The 14,482-nt window shown below is 45.6% G+C and overlaps 1 protein-coding gene across 1 annotated transcript in view; it reads right to left on the bottom strand.

Annotated features, from left to right (window-relative positions):
* Positions 1-14,482, bottom strand: part of EHD3 (EH domain containing 3) — a 30,076-nt gene that overhangs the window by 10,052 nt on the left and 5,542 nt on the right. The window contains exons 2-3 of the mRNA XM_057400049.1: positions 13,063-13,239; positions 7,548-7,645 (exon numbers count right to left, since the gene is read on the bottom strand). Of these exons, the coding sequence (XP_057256032.1) occupies positions 7,548-7,645; positions 13,063-13,239 (275 nt within the window). The remainder of the gene's footprint in view (positions 1-7,547; positions 7,646-13,062; positions 13,240-14,482) is intronic.

The raw sequence follows: 14,482 nt of genomic DNA on the forward strand, positions 1-14,482 counted from the left end.
TATCTGAATTTTAAATTGAATAATAGGGTTTGGAGGCTTAGTCTATCTGGTCATGGCGATGTCCCGCCTGAAAGCTGTTTGAAGACAACTATATCATGGCAAAAACAAGCAGACAGCCCACACTGGAGAGGGAGAATGTGCCAGGAGGGGCAGGTGTTACCCAAGTGTGACAGATGGCTGTAAGCAAAGAAGTAAGGCAACATGATGGTCAGAAGAAGAAAATGAAGGAAGGAAGGAAGAGAGGGGGAAGTGACATATCCCTCTGAGGACACACACAGTGAGTGGGAAGCAGGGTAGGTAGCCGTTTTAAGACCCTGGGAGAGATGATGCAGCAGAGAGAGGAGGGTGATAGGGAAGAATGAGATGAAACAGCTAGGACTGGGTGGAAAAGAACAGCGATTTGGGCAAGTTTCTCTCAAGGTGGGAGCTGGTGGTGCCAGGAAGGAGAGGACAGAAGGGAACGTGAAAAGCAAGGGATGAGTATTGGATATACCTCACTGCAACTCATCCTAAACTGTCTTTGTAAAATGCTGCCATACTCCTCCCTGGAAGTGGCTGCCTTCCACAGGGATAGAGATATTCCCGTAATGTATACCTGTGGGTGTGTTGGGAAATAGACAGGAGTCCTTCAGCAGGAAAAGGTTTCTATGAATGTTACATGTCATAATTTCTAAAGCAGGCCTCAGATACTGATCACTTCTGCCTTTGCTTATGCTCAAAGAAATAACCTGTCCTGGAACTGCTGATTCACAGCACTAGGAGCTACTTCTTCCAGCCAGTGCCCTGCATCTCCTTCTCAGTACCAAGAACTAATGGAAATACTAACATGTTTTGGAGACTTAGTTTCCCAAAGCAAAGTCAAAAGGACTCAAAGCACAGAAAACCTACCTATGTTCTTGGCTAGGAAAGATGAGTGGGTGTCATATTCCTAATGCTAACATTTACACTAACCAGTACCTGGACTGGCAGGCTTCAGCTTTCATATTTCAGGGCCAGGAGCCTGACAGGGCTCTTGCTTTATGTCAGCGGAAACAGTGAAATCTCACTAGGCATACCGAAGTCACGTGGAGCAAAACTAAGGATAGCATGGTCCAGAACAAAGTTTCATTGTAACATCCTGTTTAGCTTCTATGTTCACACAGCAGACCTCCTCCCCTCTACCCTTTACATGTTTATGTCTTTGTCATTTGTGACAGATAGACTGTGAATTTTCTGGTACTTGGGCCAATCCAGGAAACAGTTCCTAGGCAGATTTTGAGACTTCAGAAGGCATCTGAATATAGGTTAAGTTTTCCAGAGTGGTCAGTACACAGCAGCACTGAGCAGCTGGAATTCTAAGGAAGTCTTTTTATTATGTCCAAATACAGAGTTCTCCCAGTATACATAGTTTAAATCTAGGGAGAAATCATGTTTGAAAACCTGACCTGAAATGGCCATCAGTAACTGGTAGCTGCTACCAGGGACCAGGAAAGAGTCCTCCTCCATTGTTACTCAGTGCTGAGAGAATACATAGAAAGCATGAATAATGCAAATTGATGAGATACTGATGGGCATGACTATCCTTCCTTGATGAAACCAGATCCTTAGGATATTGCTGGAGAGCACAGTAGATGATACAATGGACAAACTGAACAGCTGTTCTAAAAATCAGACTTGTGACACAAATTAAGTGCTTGTATATGTTAACAGGAATAAGAAAAAAAAAGCACAGCCCTTTCTACCTGTGCACTATTTAATCTCTGTTCTTTTGCATTATTTCTTTCTCTTCCAGTTCAGGAACTGCAAAATATAGCACTGTTTCCAACTGAAATCATGAAGACAGCCCCTCTCCCTAAACAAAATCACGGTTTGGTCTTTCCAAAACCCAAACACAATCATGAGGTTTTCTGTGCACCCTGCTTACAGGTCAGAAAAGTTAGGCTCACAGCTTCATATATTTCTATGAATAAAAAGAACTGTGCAGATTTTCTGCTCATTCTTGGGTTGCTTTTAGAGGAAGCACAGAGCTGTGTGACTGCAGGAACTGAGCCTTTCAGTGGCACAGTGCTTGTGAGACTGTGCTAAAATCAGGCAAGTTGGTGGAGAGGCTGCCTCACTGCAGCAATGAAGGTGAAGTGGGAAGTTAAAACTAAGCAGTGCACTTTCACCCTGCCAGGCAGATTGAAATACAAAATATAAGCAAATATCACCAGCAGGGAGTATTACAGCAAATATTTGAAATGCCTCCCTTTTAGAGGCTTTCAGGGTGGATGCTTTCAGTTGCGTATCATGCTGTTGCTAGCACACGACAAGGCTCTCTAGAAAAAATATTTTCTTGTTGCCATTGTACCCTAAACAACGTCACATGAAGTGGGAGAACATCAATTCCCTTGGTATTTGCCCTTCCCTTCCAAGGATGGCTATTTGAGACACAGTCAAGTCTGAGAGCTCTGCACTGCCCAAGACTCTTGCCATTAGTGTTTTTCTTCTCACTGTCAGGCTTCTGAGTGACTAAATATCCCTAGTGCTGAAGCTGCTGGTCACTTGGGAATTCTCCTTCCCAGGAGGCGCAGCAAGCAAAGTGTGTGGGCTTTTTTTTGTCTTGGCTATGGGAAGCCTGGGCTGTACTGCAGCCAGCAGAATGGAATTGGGTGGAAGGCTGGAAAAAGGCTGGAATAGTGCATACTGTCAAGAAAGCTGATGGGGAATGATGCTGTCAGTCCTGACCTGTAGCTAGGACCCTAATGTGGGGAAGGGAGGAGGTGATACATATATTGTCTATGTACATATATATACGGTAAAAATGAAGTAAGTGTTCAGGATATATTCAGGAAGTATCACCCTGAAACAGGGATCATATACTGTTTGGCTGAGGCATCACTGAACCTGGCAGACTTGAACCTGCCTAGCTCAGGGCATGTGCAGGTTGAGACTGACAGCAGAGCATGTCAGGCCCAGTCCCCCAGGGTAGTATCACTACTGAAGTACATGAATTGCTGTTATCAGGTGGCTCAATTAGCATGGCAGACTGCACAAGATGATGAATTACGAGAAAGTCCTAACTCCTGTTCTGAAGTACTGCATGACCTGACATGTGGTCTTCCCCTTTATCCTCACTCACTTCAGTAGTCATTCCTTCCTCGTCTTCCCTCCCAGCAGGATAGCCTCGGCTCATTATGTGACACCAGAACAGTGTTTTGCAAGTGGGTAGCACCCATATTATAAAACTGTCAAAGCAGACAAAACTGTGTTGTTTTGGTACAAGTATCTCCCCTGTAGGCATCTCTGAAGCCTGCTGTTGCCTCATGCTCAGCTGGAAACAATAGAAGAAAGGAGAAGGTCAGATGAAGGAATACAATGATTAGTTCTCTAGGTGTAGGCATAGATCCATGCCCCAGTATGTGATAAAGACTGGAAGAGAAATGGCTTTCCTTCAGGCAAGGATAATACAGAAGCAGTGAAAGGCAGGATGCTTTAGGCCATGACATCCTCGGAACATTTCCCACCAGGCCTGTAAAAACTAGGGGTCTAGCTACCACACCTGTGACACCATGGATACCCATCATGAAATACATGAGACACGGCTCAGTAGGACAAATCACTGCAGGCAGCTCCTTGACTACCCTTTTTAACAGAGCCTGAGAGCAGCAGCTGGGTCAGTGCTGGTGATCTCATTGTATGCCAAGGGGATGTGGACTTCAGCTACGACACACTGCTTTGCCCTCAACTGCTTGACAGGCCTGAATTTGCAGGTCTGCTACTGAGAAACTTCATGGGCTGCTGTGGGGGTAAGGTGGCTCTTATGATCATGTAGTGGTGTACTGGAAGAAAACCAGTGCAGAGCTCTTGAGAATTATACAACACTCTTTGGAGGAAAGCTGGCATTTGCAAACCCCTGCTGCTAGCTACAGGATGCTGCCTGCTCGCAAGCACTGACACTGGTGCTTCTGCACACTGTCTGTCCATTGGGGAAGGGACTGCATTATCTGTCACGTTGGTCCTTTCTACAGCAACAAGGCAGTGAATTTAATTCAGAGTCGAGTTCAGCCAAACGAAAAGCTTCAGAACCTGGTCTTGCCCACTGAGCCACTGCTTTAAACCCACTTTCCTTGCTCCTGCTCCTTGAAACATGGATGCAGTAACAGGAACAGCTGTTGCCTTGAAATTCAGAGGTATAAAGTGGCCCTCATGGATTCCTAAACTTTGATACCATGGTAATCTGCTAAATTGGCACTGTATAGATTAGCTAATGCTCTTCATGTCTAATGGGAAAGGAGACAGACTTGTGATGTTCCCAGCGAGAGGAATTTCCTATTTTTAGACACTCTGCTGGTTCTCATGGGATGGGCAGGCTGGGAAAGCACTGCCACATCTTTTGCATCTTTACTTTTCCTCTTTCTGCTTTACTGTCCACTCCCTTCCCTGTCCTTATGTCACAGGTACCCAAGTCTGAGGGTTTTAAAACCTACTACCAGAAAATAACAGGGCCATGAAGAACACCCCTCTTCCCAGCAGTTAAGAAACTCCAAAGTATTCTTGGGAAACCTCTGTAAAATTCCCTCAGGTCTTGCTTCATTCCCAAATGAAATCTGGACAGTCTAGAAAGGTTGTGCCCAGTGACAGGACAAGGAACAATGTCCATAAACTAAAACACAAAAAGCCTCACCTGAACATGAGGAAGAACTTATTTGTTGAGGGCAGCAGATGACTGGAACAGGAAGCCCAGGGAGGTTGTGGAGTCTCCCTCTCTGGAGACATTCCAAACCCACCTGGACATATTCCTGTATAACCTGCTCTAGATGTCTAGATGGTCCTGCCTTTGCAGGGTAATTGGACAAGGTGATCTCCAAAGGCCCCTTCCAAACCTAATGATTCTGTGATTCTGTAAAGGCAGGAGCATTTTGCTGTGTCAGCAGGTTTTAGTACCATCTTCTGCCTAGAAACCACACTATTGCTCTATCTGCCTCCAAAACCAACTTGTAATGAGGGCAGCTGGCTCATAAGCTTGGTGGTAGAGGCGCCAGCCTTGCCCTTTTTTCCTATTCCTCTTCTATGGGAGCTGGAAGGTGAGCACTCCCTTTCAAACACTAGCTTCCTTGAGATAAACTTAAGCCAATGCCTGGCAGCAGCCCTTCCTAAACATAAGCACCTCAGCACACTTGACTCTCTCTGCTCCCTGGGCTGGATCCCCTGCAGACAGAAACTGCTGGAGTTCTGCCAGCTTCAACAAAGCTATGTTGATTTAAACCAGATGAGGAACTTGTCCTCTAGCTATTGAATGAAAGGCCATCTGACATGGTCCACAGGACCGTTTCAGGTTGTCCTGGATATAATCAGTGACTAAGCAAGATCCCACCTACCCTGTACTCTGAACTGCTGTGATTATGTCAGCTGACTGCCAAGTTGTGACAGCCCCCTTATCTTATTTGAAATGTAGCAGAGCAAATTCCTGGGATGGTAGGATGAGCAGAAGATGGCTGTGCTCCATCTAAAGTTCTCGCCTCCTGGCAAGAGGGTGGAATGACCACACACTAGTCACAGGGCCAATACACAAGCACTTAACTGCATTAAGGACAGAGAAGTTGTTCTGGAAGAACTTGTTCCATGTGCTTGAGGCAGTCCTACAAATAGGTATAGCATGCAAAAGCTTAGAGAATTAGGACTCCCCTTTAGCCTTCTCTGCTTATGAGGAATGTTCCCTCGGTTGTTCCCAGATGTTTGGAGAGGCATTACTGGCTTGGGTCAAAGTGCACCAGTGACTTTCCTAACTTAACAGCTGTGCATCAGCATTTCTGGCATTTACTGGATAGAGTAGCTGTGGGAATCGCAGAATTGTTTAGGTTGGAAAAGACCTTTAAGATCATTGAGTCCAACTGCTAACCCAGCACTGCCAAGTCTACCCCTAAACCATGTCCCTAAGTCTTTGAAATACCTCAGGGATGGCGGCTCCACCACTGCCCTGGGCAGCCTGTTCTAATGCTTGACCATCCTTCTGGTGGAGAAATTTTTCCTAACATCCAATCTAAACTTTCCCTGACACAACTTGAGGCCACTTTCTCTTGCCCTATCGCTTCTTACTTGGGAGAAAAGACTGACACCCACCTTGCTACAACATCCTGTATTGTAGAGAATGATAAGGTCTCCCCTCAGCCTCCTTTCCTCCAGGCTAAACAATCCCACTTACCTCAGTCATTCCTCACAAGACTTGTGCTCTAGAGCCTTCTCCAGCTCCGCTGCCCTCCTTGGGACCAGTCTTTGTTGTAGTGAGGTGCCCAGAACTGAACACAGCACTCGACTTGAAGCCTCATCAGTGCCAAGCACAGGGGTATTTTATCTTCCTTAGTCCTCCCAGATAAGCTATTTCTGATACAAGCCAAGATATTGCTGGCCTTTTTGGCCACCTGGGCACACTTTCTGCTGAAGGGAGGAATGTTTGCACACCATGTTTTTCAACCTTCTGAAGGCTTGTGCATCTTGCTACCTTTTGCAAACTGCCAGTGCAGAGAGCCATGTTAAAAAAAACTTAATGTGAGTCTTCAACTAACTCTAGCTGTCCTTTATAGCTTTACCAATGCTTCTTTAGCTAAGGTCCCTGTGGTGGAAAATTCCAGTAAAACAAACAAGACCTGGCTCTGTGCAAGGTGGTTGCTCAGTTTAAAGTAAAAAGCAAGTTTTCAAGAGCAAGTTCAATGCAAAGGAGTGTTATAGAAGTGGGAAAAGCATGAGTCATCAGAAACCTTATGGGACAGAACACCGAAATATGGGAAAGGCCTTAGAACTTGGGGTAGAGCCTGTGCTGCTGAACCTTAATTGTGCATTCTTAATAGGCAGTGTGAATGAGAATTAATCTTCTCCAACTTGAATGCTGCAATTACTACTCTTGGCTTTCTTCCAGTGAGATGATGCATAGCTACCAGCTTTGTCTAAGGAACCTGCAAGAAATGTGAACTATGCCACTACTGCCTTAAGGAGTAGTAAGTGACTACAGATGTTAGATTTGAAGTACTTAGATTTTTCCCACTGCAGAGGGTCAGCCTGAGACACTCAGAAGTTCATTAAGACACTGTGCTAGTCATCGGATGCATTTAGGGTGCCCAAGATATCCAGATTCCCCACTGCAATGAGGAACCTAGATGCCACTGATTCTTAAGCCCAGTCCAGTCCTGTGCTAGATCTAGGAAGACTGGATGGTGCAAGAAACCTGCCAGCAGGTCAACTGGAAAGAAACCAGACGTTGCCATGGCAGTCTTGCTCATCAATAAGTCACTGAAAGTAAGTGTTTCTGCAAAGTAGACAGGTATTAATTGACTCTTTCTGATGGAAATCTGTTCCACTGGGAAATACTGGACTGAGACATAGGTACTGATGACCTTGTCAGCAACCTTCCCTGAAAGCATTTACATTCTCTATAGCATATTACCAATGCTCCTTTGGACTTGATTTGCAAAGTCATGCTGTATCTCTAAGAGGTTTTCCGTCTACAGCTTGTACATTTGAGGTGCAACTCATATAGGATCCCTTTGGTTTTCACTACTGCCATGTGGAAGATAACTGAACCTGGGACTTACCTCTGCTAATTCGCTGTTTTTCTCCAGAAAGGATTCCTGGCGTATCAATGACGCTGATGCTCTCTAACACAGGATTCGGTAGCTGGGCACAAACAAACCTGTGTGAAAATAAATGTGCTTAAAATAAAAGCAAAAGCTATTTATGATGTGCTGAACATCACAGACAGCATGGGACAAGCCAGGCTTTCATATCACTAACAAGTCTTCAGTTTGAGCTTGGAAGCTGTTGTTGATTTAAAGAAATGACAGGGAAGCCAGAACTGAGCACTTTCTCTATTTTGCTGCTTCTAGAACATGGGTCTCAGTCATGATCTAAGACAGGGTTTTTTTTTTATATGGCTCCCATATTGCAAATTATTTATGAAAATGTGGAAATCCAAATGTTTTCATTTGCTGTTTAGATTTTAGCAGAAAGTGGTACTTATTTTCTTCACTTAAGCATTCCCTTGCAGACTCCTGAACTCAAATGAAGTGAAATAAAACTAGTTTAGAAATAAACTGACAATGTTATAAGATTTTTGTTCTCTTTTAAATCTGGTCTTCAACAGACAAAGTGTTCTGTCCTTGGACCACAGAAATCCTAAAGCATAGGCAGAATGAGATCTCAACAAGTTGCTTAGTCTATCCTCCTGCCTCAAGGCAGGATTAATCAGATATTTGTCTAAAGTGTTCTTCAAATCCATAACAATGCAAACCCACCATTTGCTGGGAGTCTACTACATTACTTAATTATCCTTAGAGCAAACCCTCTTTTTCTTAATGTGTAATCTGAATCTCCTCTGCTACAATGCCTTTCAGTCTCAAACACAGCAGATGTAGAAAATGATTTATTTTCCTCTCTTGTCACAATATATGCTATTGCCACCCTGTCTCCCTTCAGTCTTTCCTCTGAAGAGTGGTGTTTTTTGTGGGTTTCCCCTTCACCTCTTTCAGTTCTCTCTAGCTGCCTTTCCAGCTCATTTCTAAATCCCTGAAGACCTTTGCACCTTTCCTTTGGGTCCTCAAACTGCTTCACATATTTCTTCAGGCATGATGCCCCAACCCGACATGTTGCTCCAGCTGTGACCTTGCCAGCAGTGAAGAGAGTGGATGGATTGCTCCTTATCTATTCCACATGACAGTCCTGTTTATGTATCTCAGTAAGATGTTTGCTTTTTTAACAGCAGTGTGACACTGTTGACTTGCATTCAGTTTGTAATTCACTCCTCCTCGCTCTGCAGCTCTATTTCTGCATAACCACTCTTTAGCTAGTTGTTCCCCACCACGAGTCTATGCAAATCACTGCCTATAAAGAGTAACTTGTGCTTGTGGGCTGCAGCTCATCTATTTCAGTTGCTGGTAACAGCAAAGGACAGTAAAAGCCAAACCATTTACATAGCTCCTGGTAGCATTTCATGGATAGCCTTTTTGTGATGGCATTCCAGGCAGCTGTAACTGTGTGTGTATGTATACATGTATATTAATAGGGTGGTGTGACATCCAGACGTAAAAACATGTTACTGTGGGAGGAAGCAGAACCACAGGATGGGGATTGGCACAAAGATGCAGTCGAGGCAGACAGAGCCCTGCAGCACTCTGAAGTGGCCAGTCCTACTGAAGTCCTTGCATTTGTGAACCCCTCCAAGCTATGCTACAACCTCACCCCGATTTTTCTGCTTGTATGACTCCAAGAAGATTCTTGCAAGAGTGAATCATTATGGGTTAGATTAATAAGCTATTCGGCTATTTCAGACCACATATTACAGCCTCTGTCCTGTATCTACAGCTTGGCAGGTGGCACCAAGGAGCATTTCTGAATGTGTAACACCTCGTGTAGAAGCAGGCTGGCTTGATTCTCCTATTGACTGCCGGGCACAGCAGCAGAGAACAAAAGGCTCCAGAGGTCATGTTATTCCCCTTTCCTGGCAGCCCAAGCTTGCTCTCCATTGCTACAGACCTGAGCATTCTTTATGGTCTAGTATTAAATGGCTCAGGCAAGGGGATTTCCTACCAGTTTCTCTAGGGAAAGTACTCCATGGGAGATTTCAGATACAAGGTCAGAGGCCAGCACGAGTGAGTGCTTTCTGGCTCTGTTGGCAAGATTAAGCCTGCTGCCTTCCTGCTGTCCACGCAGAACTGCAGGACCTCAGGGAGCATGACCTAATTATCTCTGGGGCCATATGAAGGGAAGAATGTGGTGCCAAACTAGACTTTCACTACCTCTGCAGACAGAGCATGGGGCTGAAAGAGGAACCTGTTATCCATGATGTCTCCTGTTGTTGACCACACAAAAGCAGGACTGACTCCACCTTAGCTTCCCAAGATGGGGGGGGAGGAGTAGGAGGAAGCTTGCAACAAAGCCAATGTGATATGAAAGTAATGGCCAAGATTCCTGATTTTGCTCCAGGCCCTTGGTGCCAAATAAGCCCTCCTGATAATTAAGTGCAACCTGTAATCTCTCTGCTGGGATCCCTCCAGAGCTGGGGTATTGCCACCAGAGTTAGAGTGAGGAAAACAAGCTCTTCTCACATAGCCAGGAACCACCCGAGGCAAGGAGAGACAGGGTACTGCAGAGCTACTATTCTCCTTTTCCCCCTGGGCAGCTTGTCAGCCCTACCTCTGCCTTTAGCCAGGAAGATATGGGCAGGCACTTGGTCTCTTGGGAATGAAGGGAGGGAGGAGACAGGCTCTGAGCAGCACAATTAGCTGCTGTCTCCTAGCCAAATCATGCCTGTACCACTCTTCCCTTGTTTCCTGGAAGGCAGCAGATCCTAGTCTCTGCCGGGAAAGGGAGTAGCAGCAGAGGCTGGATGCTCACTCCCTCTGCTCCTCTACTTCGCCTCCCCTGGAGCAGCAGGCTCTGTACCCCATAGGACATAGTGCTGTGGTCTGTCACCTCTCAGCTGCAATGAGCACGATCTGTATGAATGCCATGGCCTTGTGCTGCTCTTCTCCTTTCCACCAGAGCCCATAATCAGTTGTTACCTTTAACCACCCATGGGTGAAGCAAACTTGCCCATGGTTGCTCTCTTATCTCAGTTTAGAAGGGTGGCTCCTGGCAATTATCTCTCTTCTCCAAGTTTCCTGATCACAGCCTTCTATCTGAGGTCAGTGCCTTAGCATGCACATACCAGCAGCAAGATATGTGCAAGGCAGACACATCTTTGCACTGTCTCTTGCCAAGAAGCCAGGCCCACAACAGGAGTTAAGTTTGGTGGCTTGATCCAATCCAGTGGGTGCACCCTGTCCTACATCTGCTAAATTTCTGGTTCTTGGACAATTCTTCCATGCACTTAGTTTCTTAACCTCACTTGGAGTACTGTGTGCAGTTCTGCTGTCCTCAACATATAAAGGACATGGAACTGTTGGAACAAGCCCAGAGGAGGCCATGAGGATGATCAGGGGACTGGAGCACCTCCCACATGAAGATAGGCTGAGAAGGTTGGGGTTGTTCAGCCTGGAGAAGAGAAGGCTGCGTGGAGACCTCATAGCAGCCTTCCAGTATCTGAAGGGGGCTATAGGGATGCTGGGAAGGGACTCTTCATTAGGGACTGCAGTGATATAGGACAAGAGGTAATGGGTTAAAACTTAAACAGGGGAAGTTTAGATTGGATATAAGGAAGAAGTTCTTTATTGTAAGGGTGGTGAGGCCCTGGAATGGGTTGCCCAGGGTAGTTGTGAATGCTCCATCCCTGGCAGTGTTCAAGACCAGGTTGGACGAGGCCTTGGGTGACATGGCTTAGTGGGAGGTGTCCCTGCCCATGGCAGGGGGGTTAGGAACTAGATGATCTTAAGGTCCTTTCCAACCCTAACTATTCTATGATCCTAATTAGCTGGGTATTATCATCTGCATCTTCAGCATTGTGATGCTCACACTGCTGAGCTGGTGGCCCTTAGTGTGTTTTCCTTTGCCAGTTTAGAAACTGTTACCCCCCCCCACACACACACTTTTTTCTATCTGTCAGCAGAAAGATGCTAATCAGCTGTTGTGGCTATTCCCTGCATTGCAAGCAGAACTGCACTTGTGTTGAATCACTGCTCTGTTCCTCTGCCCTCCTCTCACAGGAGGAGAAAGAGGAGGAGAGTAACAAGACCACAGCATGATACAGTGAACTAGGCTGATGGATGTAGAGATCCCTTGCTGTATTAGGGGCAAATTGCATTCAGAAACCATCGATCAGTCCAGTTCAGGAATGGCTGCTGTTTTTACCTTCCATGTCTGGCCTCCTTACTCCTGATGTTGCTTCTTCTCTCACTGAACTGTCTGCCAGCTGTGGCTGTTCCTGGCTATCAGCAGAGGTGCTCTGAATTATGTTCTCTTCATTGCTATCTCTGCACTCCATGCAGGAGACCTGTTACTTTCTTAGGGCAAACCACATTCCTTCCCTGATGTAGAGAGGGGGCAGTCACCTGACCTAACTGCCAGCCAGATACAGATGTTCTGGGTCCTATAAAATACTGAAAAAGTCTGCCTAGTGCAAAACCATGTTCATGTACTTGAATTATGAGCCTGTGTAGTGATCAGAGATTGCTTCCTGAGGCACTGTGAAGTTCTCTACATAGTAGTGACTCCAGCTAGCTCCCTCTTCTCTTGTCAAGATAAGAGAAGACTCGGCCTTCCCTGCCTCACTGCAGCCTGCAACACTCCTGTGGTCAATGCTGGTTGGAGATGCTGCACTCTCACGATAGACTCTAAGACTGGAAGTCAGAAAAGGAGCCAAAGCCCAGCTTTCCAGCTTGTTTGGCTGAGCAGCTGCCATGTTTGCAATGTCTCTCACACTGTGTTAGCAGGGAAGGCCTTGATGAGGGGTGTAGTCAGTTTGTTCCCATCTGCCTGCTGTAGCACAGCTCGTGCTCATCTAGGATATGGGTGTGTGCTGCCGGCTTCCTGCAAGGCCTAGATCCAAAACTCAGTATGGTTCAGATGGGTCTAGGGGATGGAAAGGTTATATTCATCACATTGCAGAGCCACTGTCCAAGCCACTGCTATGGGTTTGTTTTCTCCCAGGAAAGAGATTAGAGGTCAGTTTGCACCTAAGGTTACACACATAAGGCATCAGAACGGGGAGAGCCCAGGTTTGTTCCAAAGGTGACTTTCACGCAATGTTTAAAAATTAAAAAACACAAAGATGTGCATTTTTTGGGCAAATTTCACTTCTCTACTGACTTCAGTGGCTACAATTGGTTGGATTATTTAGTTTCAGGGAACTGAACTGACTGCAGAGTAGAAGAGGCTAGGAACAAAAATAAGGAAGAGCAAAGTATACTAATGAGATTTATCTCTAGACTCCTATAGGATAAACTTAACAAGCTGTGTGACAGTTTGTTCAAGTAAAATGAAGGTTTGTCTCACTTGAATTTGTTAATCTGCAGTGAGTGACTTACGTGCACCTGGTAGCACTGGAATGGCTTTGCACCAGCTATGCAGATGGGGGAAAAGGAATAGTGTAACACCTTACCCCTTTAAATTGCTAGCTATGCTGCTCATTAGGTTCTAGATTTATTCTCCAGAACAACTAAGTTCTTGAGTACTGACCTGTTCAAAAAGGCATTGCCAAAGGCGTTGAGTTTCCTGAATGGTTTTTTGGGATCCACCACCAATGCATTTCCAGGAACGATTCCTTCCACATCTCCTTGCATGACTGCTATAAAGGAGTCAGTTGTAGGCTCTGGTCCAATCCTCATCCCTGGGAAATCCTGCTCCAGCAGGTACCTGTAGGTGGAAAAACAAAAAGGGTGTGGTCATGAGACATGAACCACCTAAGGCCTACATGAGTTGTACTGAGGATTGCAGTGTAATTCCAAAGCTCCAGAGTATGGATCCTTCTGAGGCTATTTTTAGCACTGTCACTGAATTGTTTGATAAATGTCATGGTAGCTTTTCTACTCAGGACCTCCCCGTTTAAAGCTTCCTTACTTCAGATGGATTAAGAAATTGAGATGATTATAGCTGCTGGGAAAAGAGTCTCATCACGTTTGATCATTTTGTGCATGTTAATCCTCAAGGCATTTGGAACAGACTTAGCTCAGCAAAGTAAAACCAGCAGTTCACTGCAATCACAGAGTTAATCCTGAAACCTTGCTGGCCTTCGGTGCCCATAGCAATTACTCTATTGCTGCTCATTTCAGCCGACTCATCCAACTAATATGCTTAGCTCCTCATTCAAATCAGTTGCTCATATGCCAGCTTCTGCTGTACTTGACTCTTGAAGATTCAAGTGTCCCTTGCGTGCTTCTGCAATGCATCTACAGGTCTGCATTACAGACTGCTCAAGCACACTGAGCATAAGCATGCAGGTGGCAGAGTATATCCCAATGTTTGTTATCAACCTCAACAGAGCAGTAGAGTACAGCACCCCTTATGATTTCCTCAGCCTCTGGCAGCTTCTCTGAAGGTACAGTTTGGCAAATCTCAGGGAATGGTGCTGCAGGCCTGCAAATATGATGCTGGCAGCACATCCTGACTTACCCTGCCAAGTTCAGGGTGTGTCAGTGGTGTGCACGGGGACAGCTCCCTTTGGCTCATGAAGGAGCCAAATGCCATCACTGAGGCCAGGTCTATGTCTATGGGTGCAGAAAACATCACATGCTGGTCCTGTCGTGAAAACTAAGACCACTGTGTGCATATGGCTTGCAAAAGGTAGGCCTCAGCATTGGATGGTGTTGGACCACCTGACCTGGTGATAGGCTCTGGGTTGTTACATGAAGAACATAATGACTGCCAGGTTATCAAAGTTCATATTCTACTCTGTTGCTTGTTGTCAGCAGTAAGCTGACACTTCGTTGCTTTAACCTAATCTTTAGTAGGTAGAAAGATACAGAATTGCTGTGATGATAAAAGTACATTCAGGGGATGGGGGAAAAAGTAAATAGTAGAAGGGTTTTTCATGATTGAGACCAGTAATGTTCACTCAGGTGAGTGAGAGAGGGGAGGTTCCTCCTGGCATGTAAGCTTG

This window comes from Pezoporus wallicus, unplaced genomic scaffold (assembly GCF_028554395.1).
Source record: "Pezoporus wallicus isolate ANWC-B61680 ecotype Strahan unplaced genomic scaffold, APGP_CSIRO_Pwel_v1 contig_7339, whole genome shotgun sequence".
NCBI lineage: Eukaryota > Metazoa > Chordata > Aves > Psittaciformes > Psittacidae > Pezoporus > Pezoporus wallicus.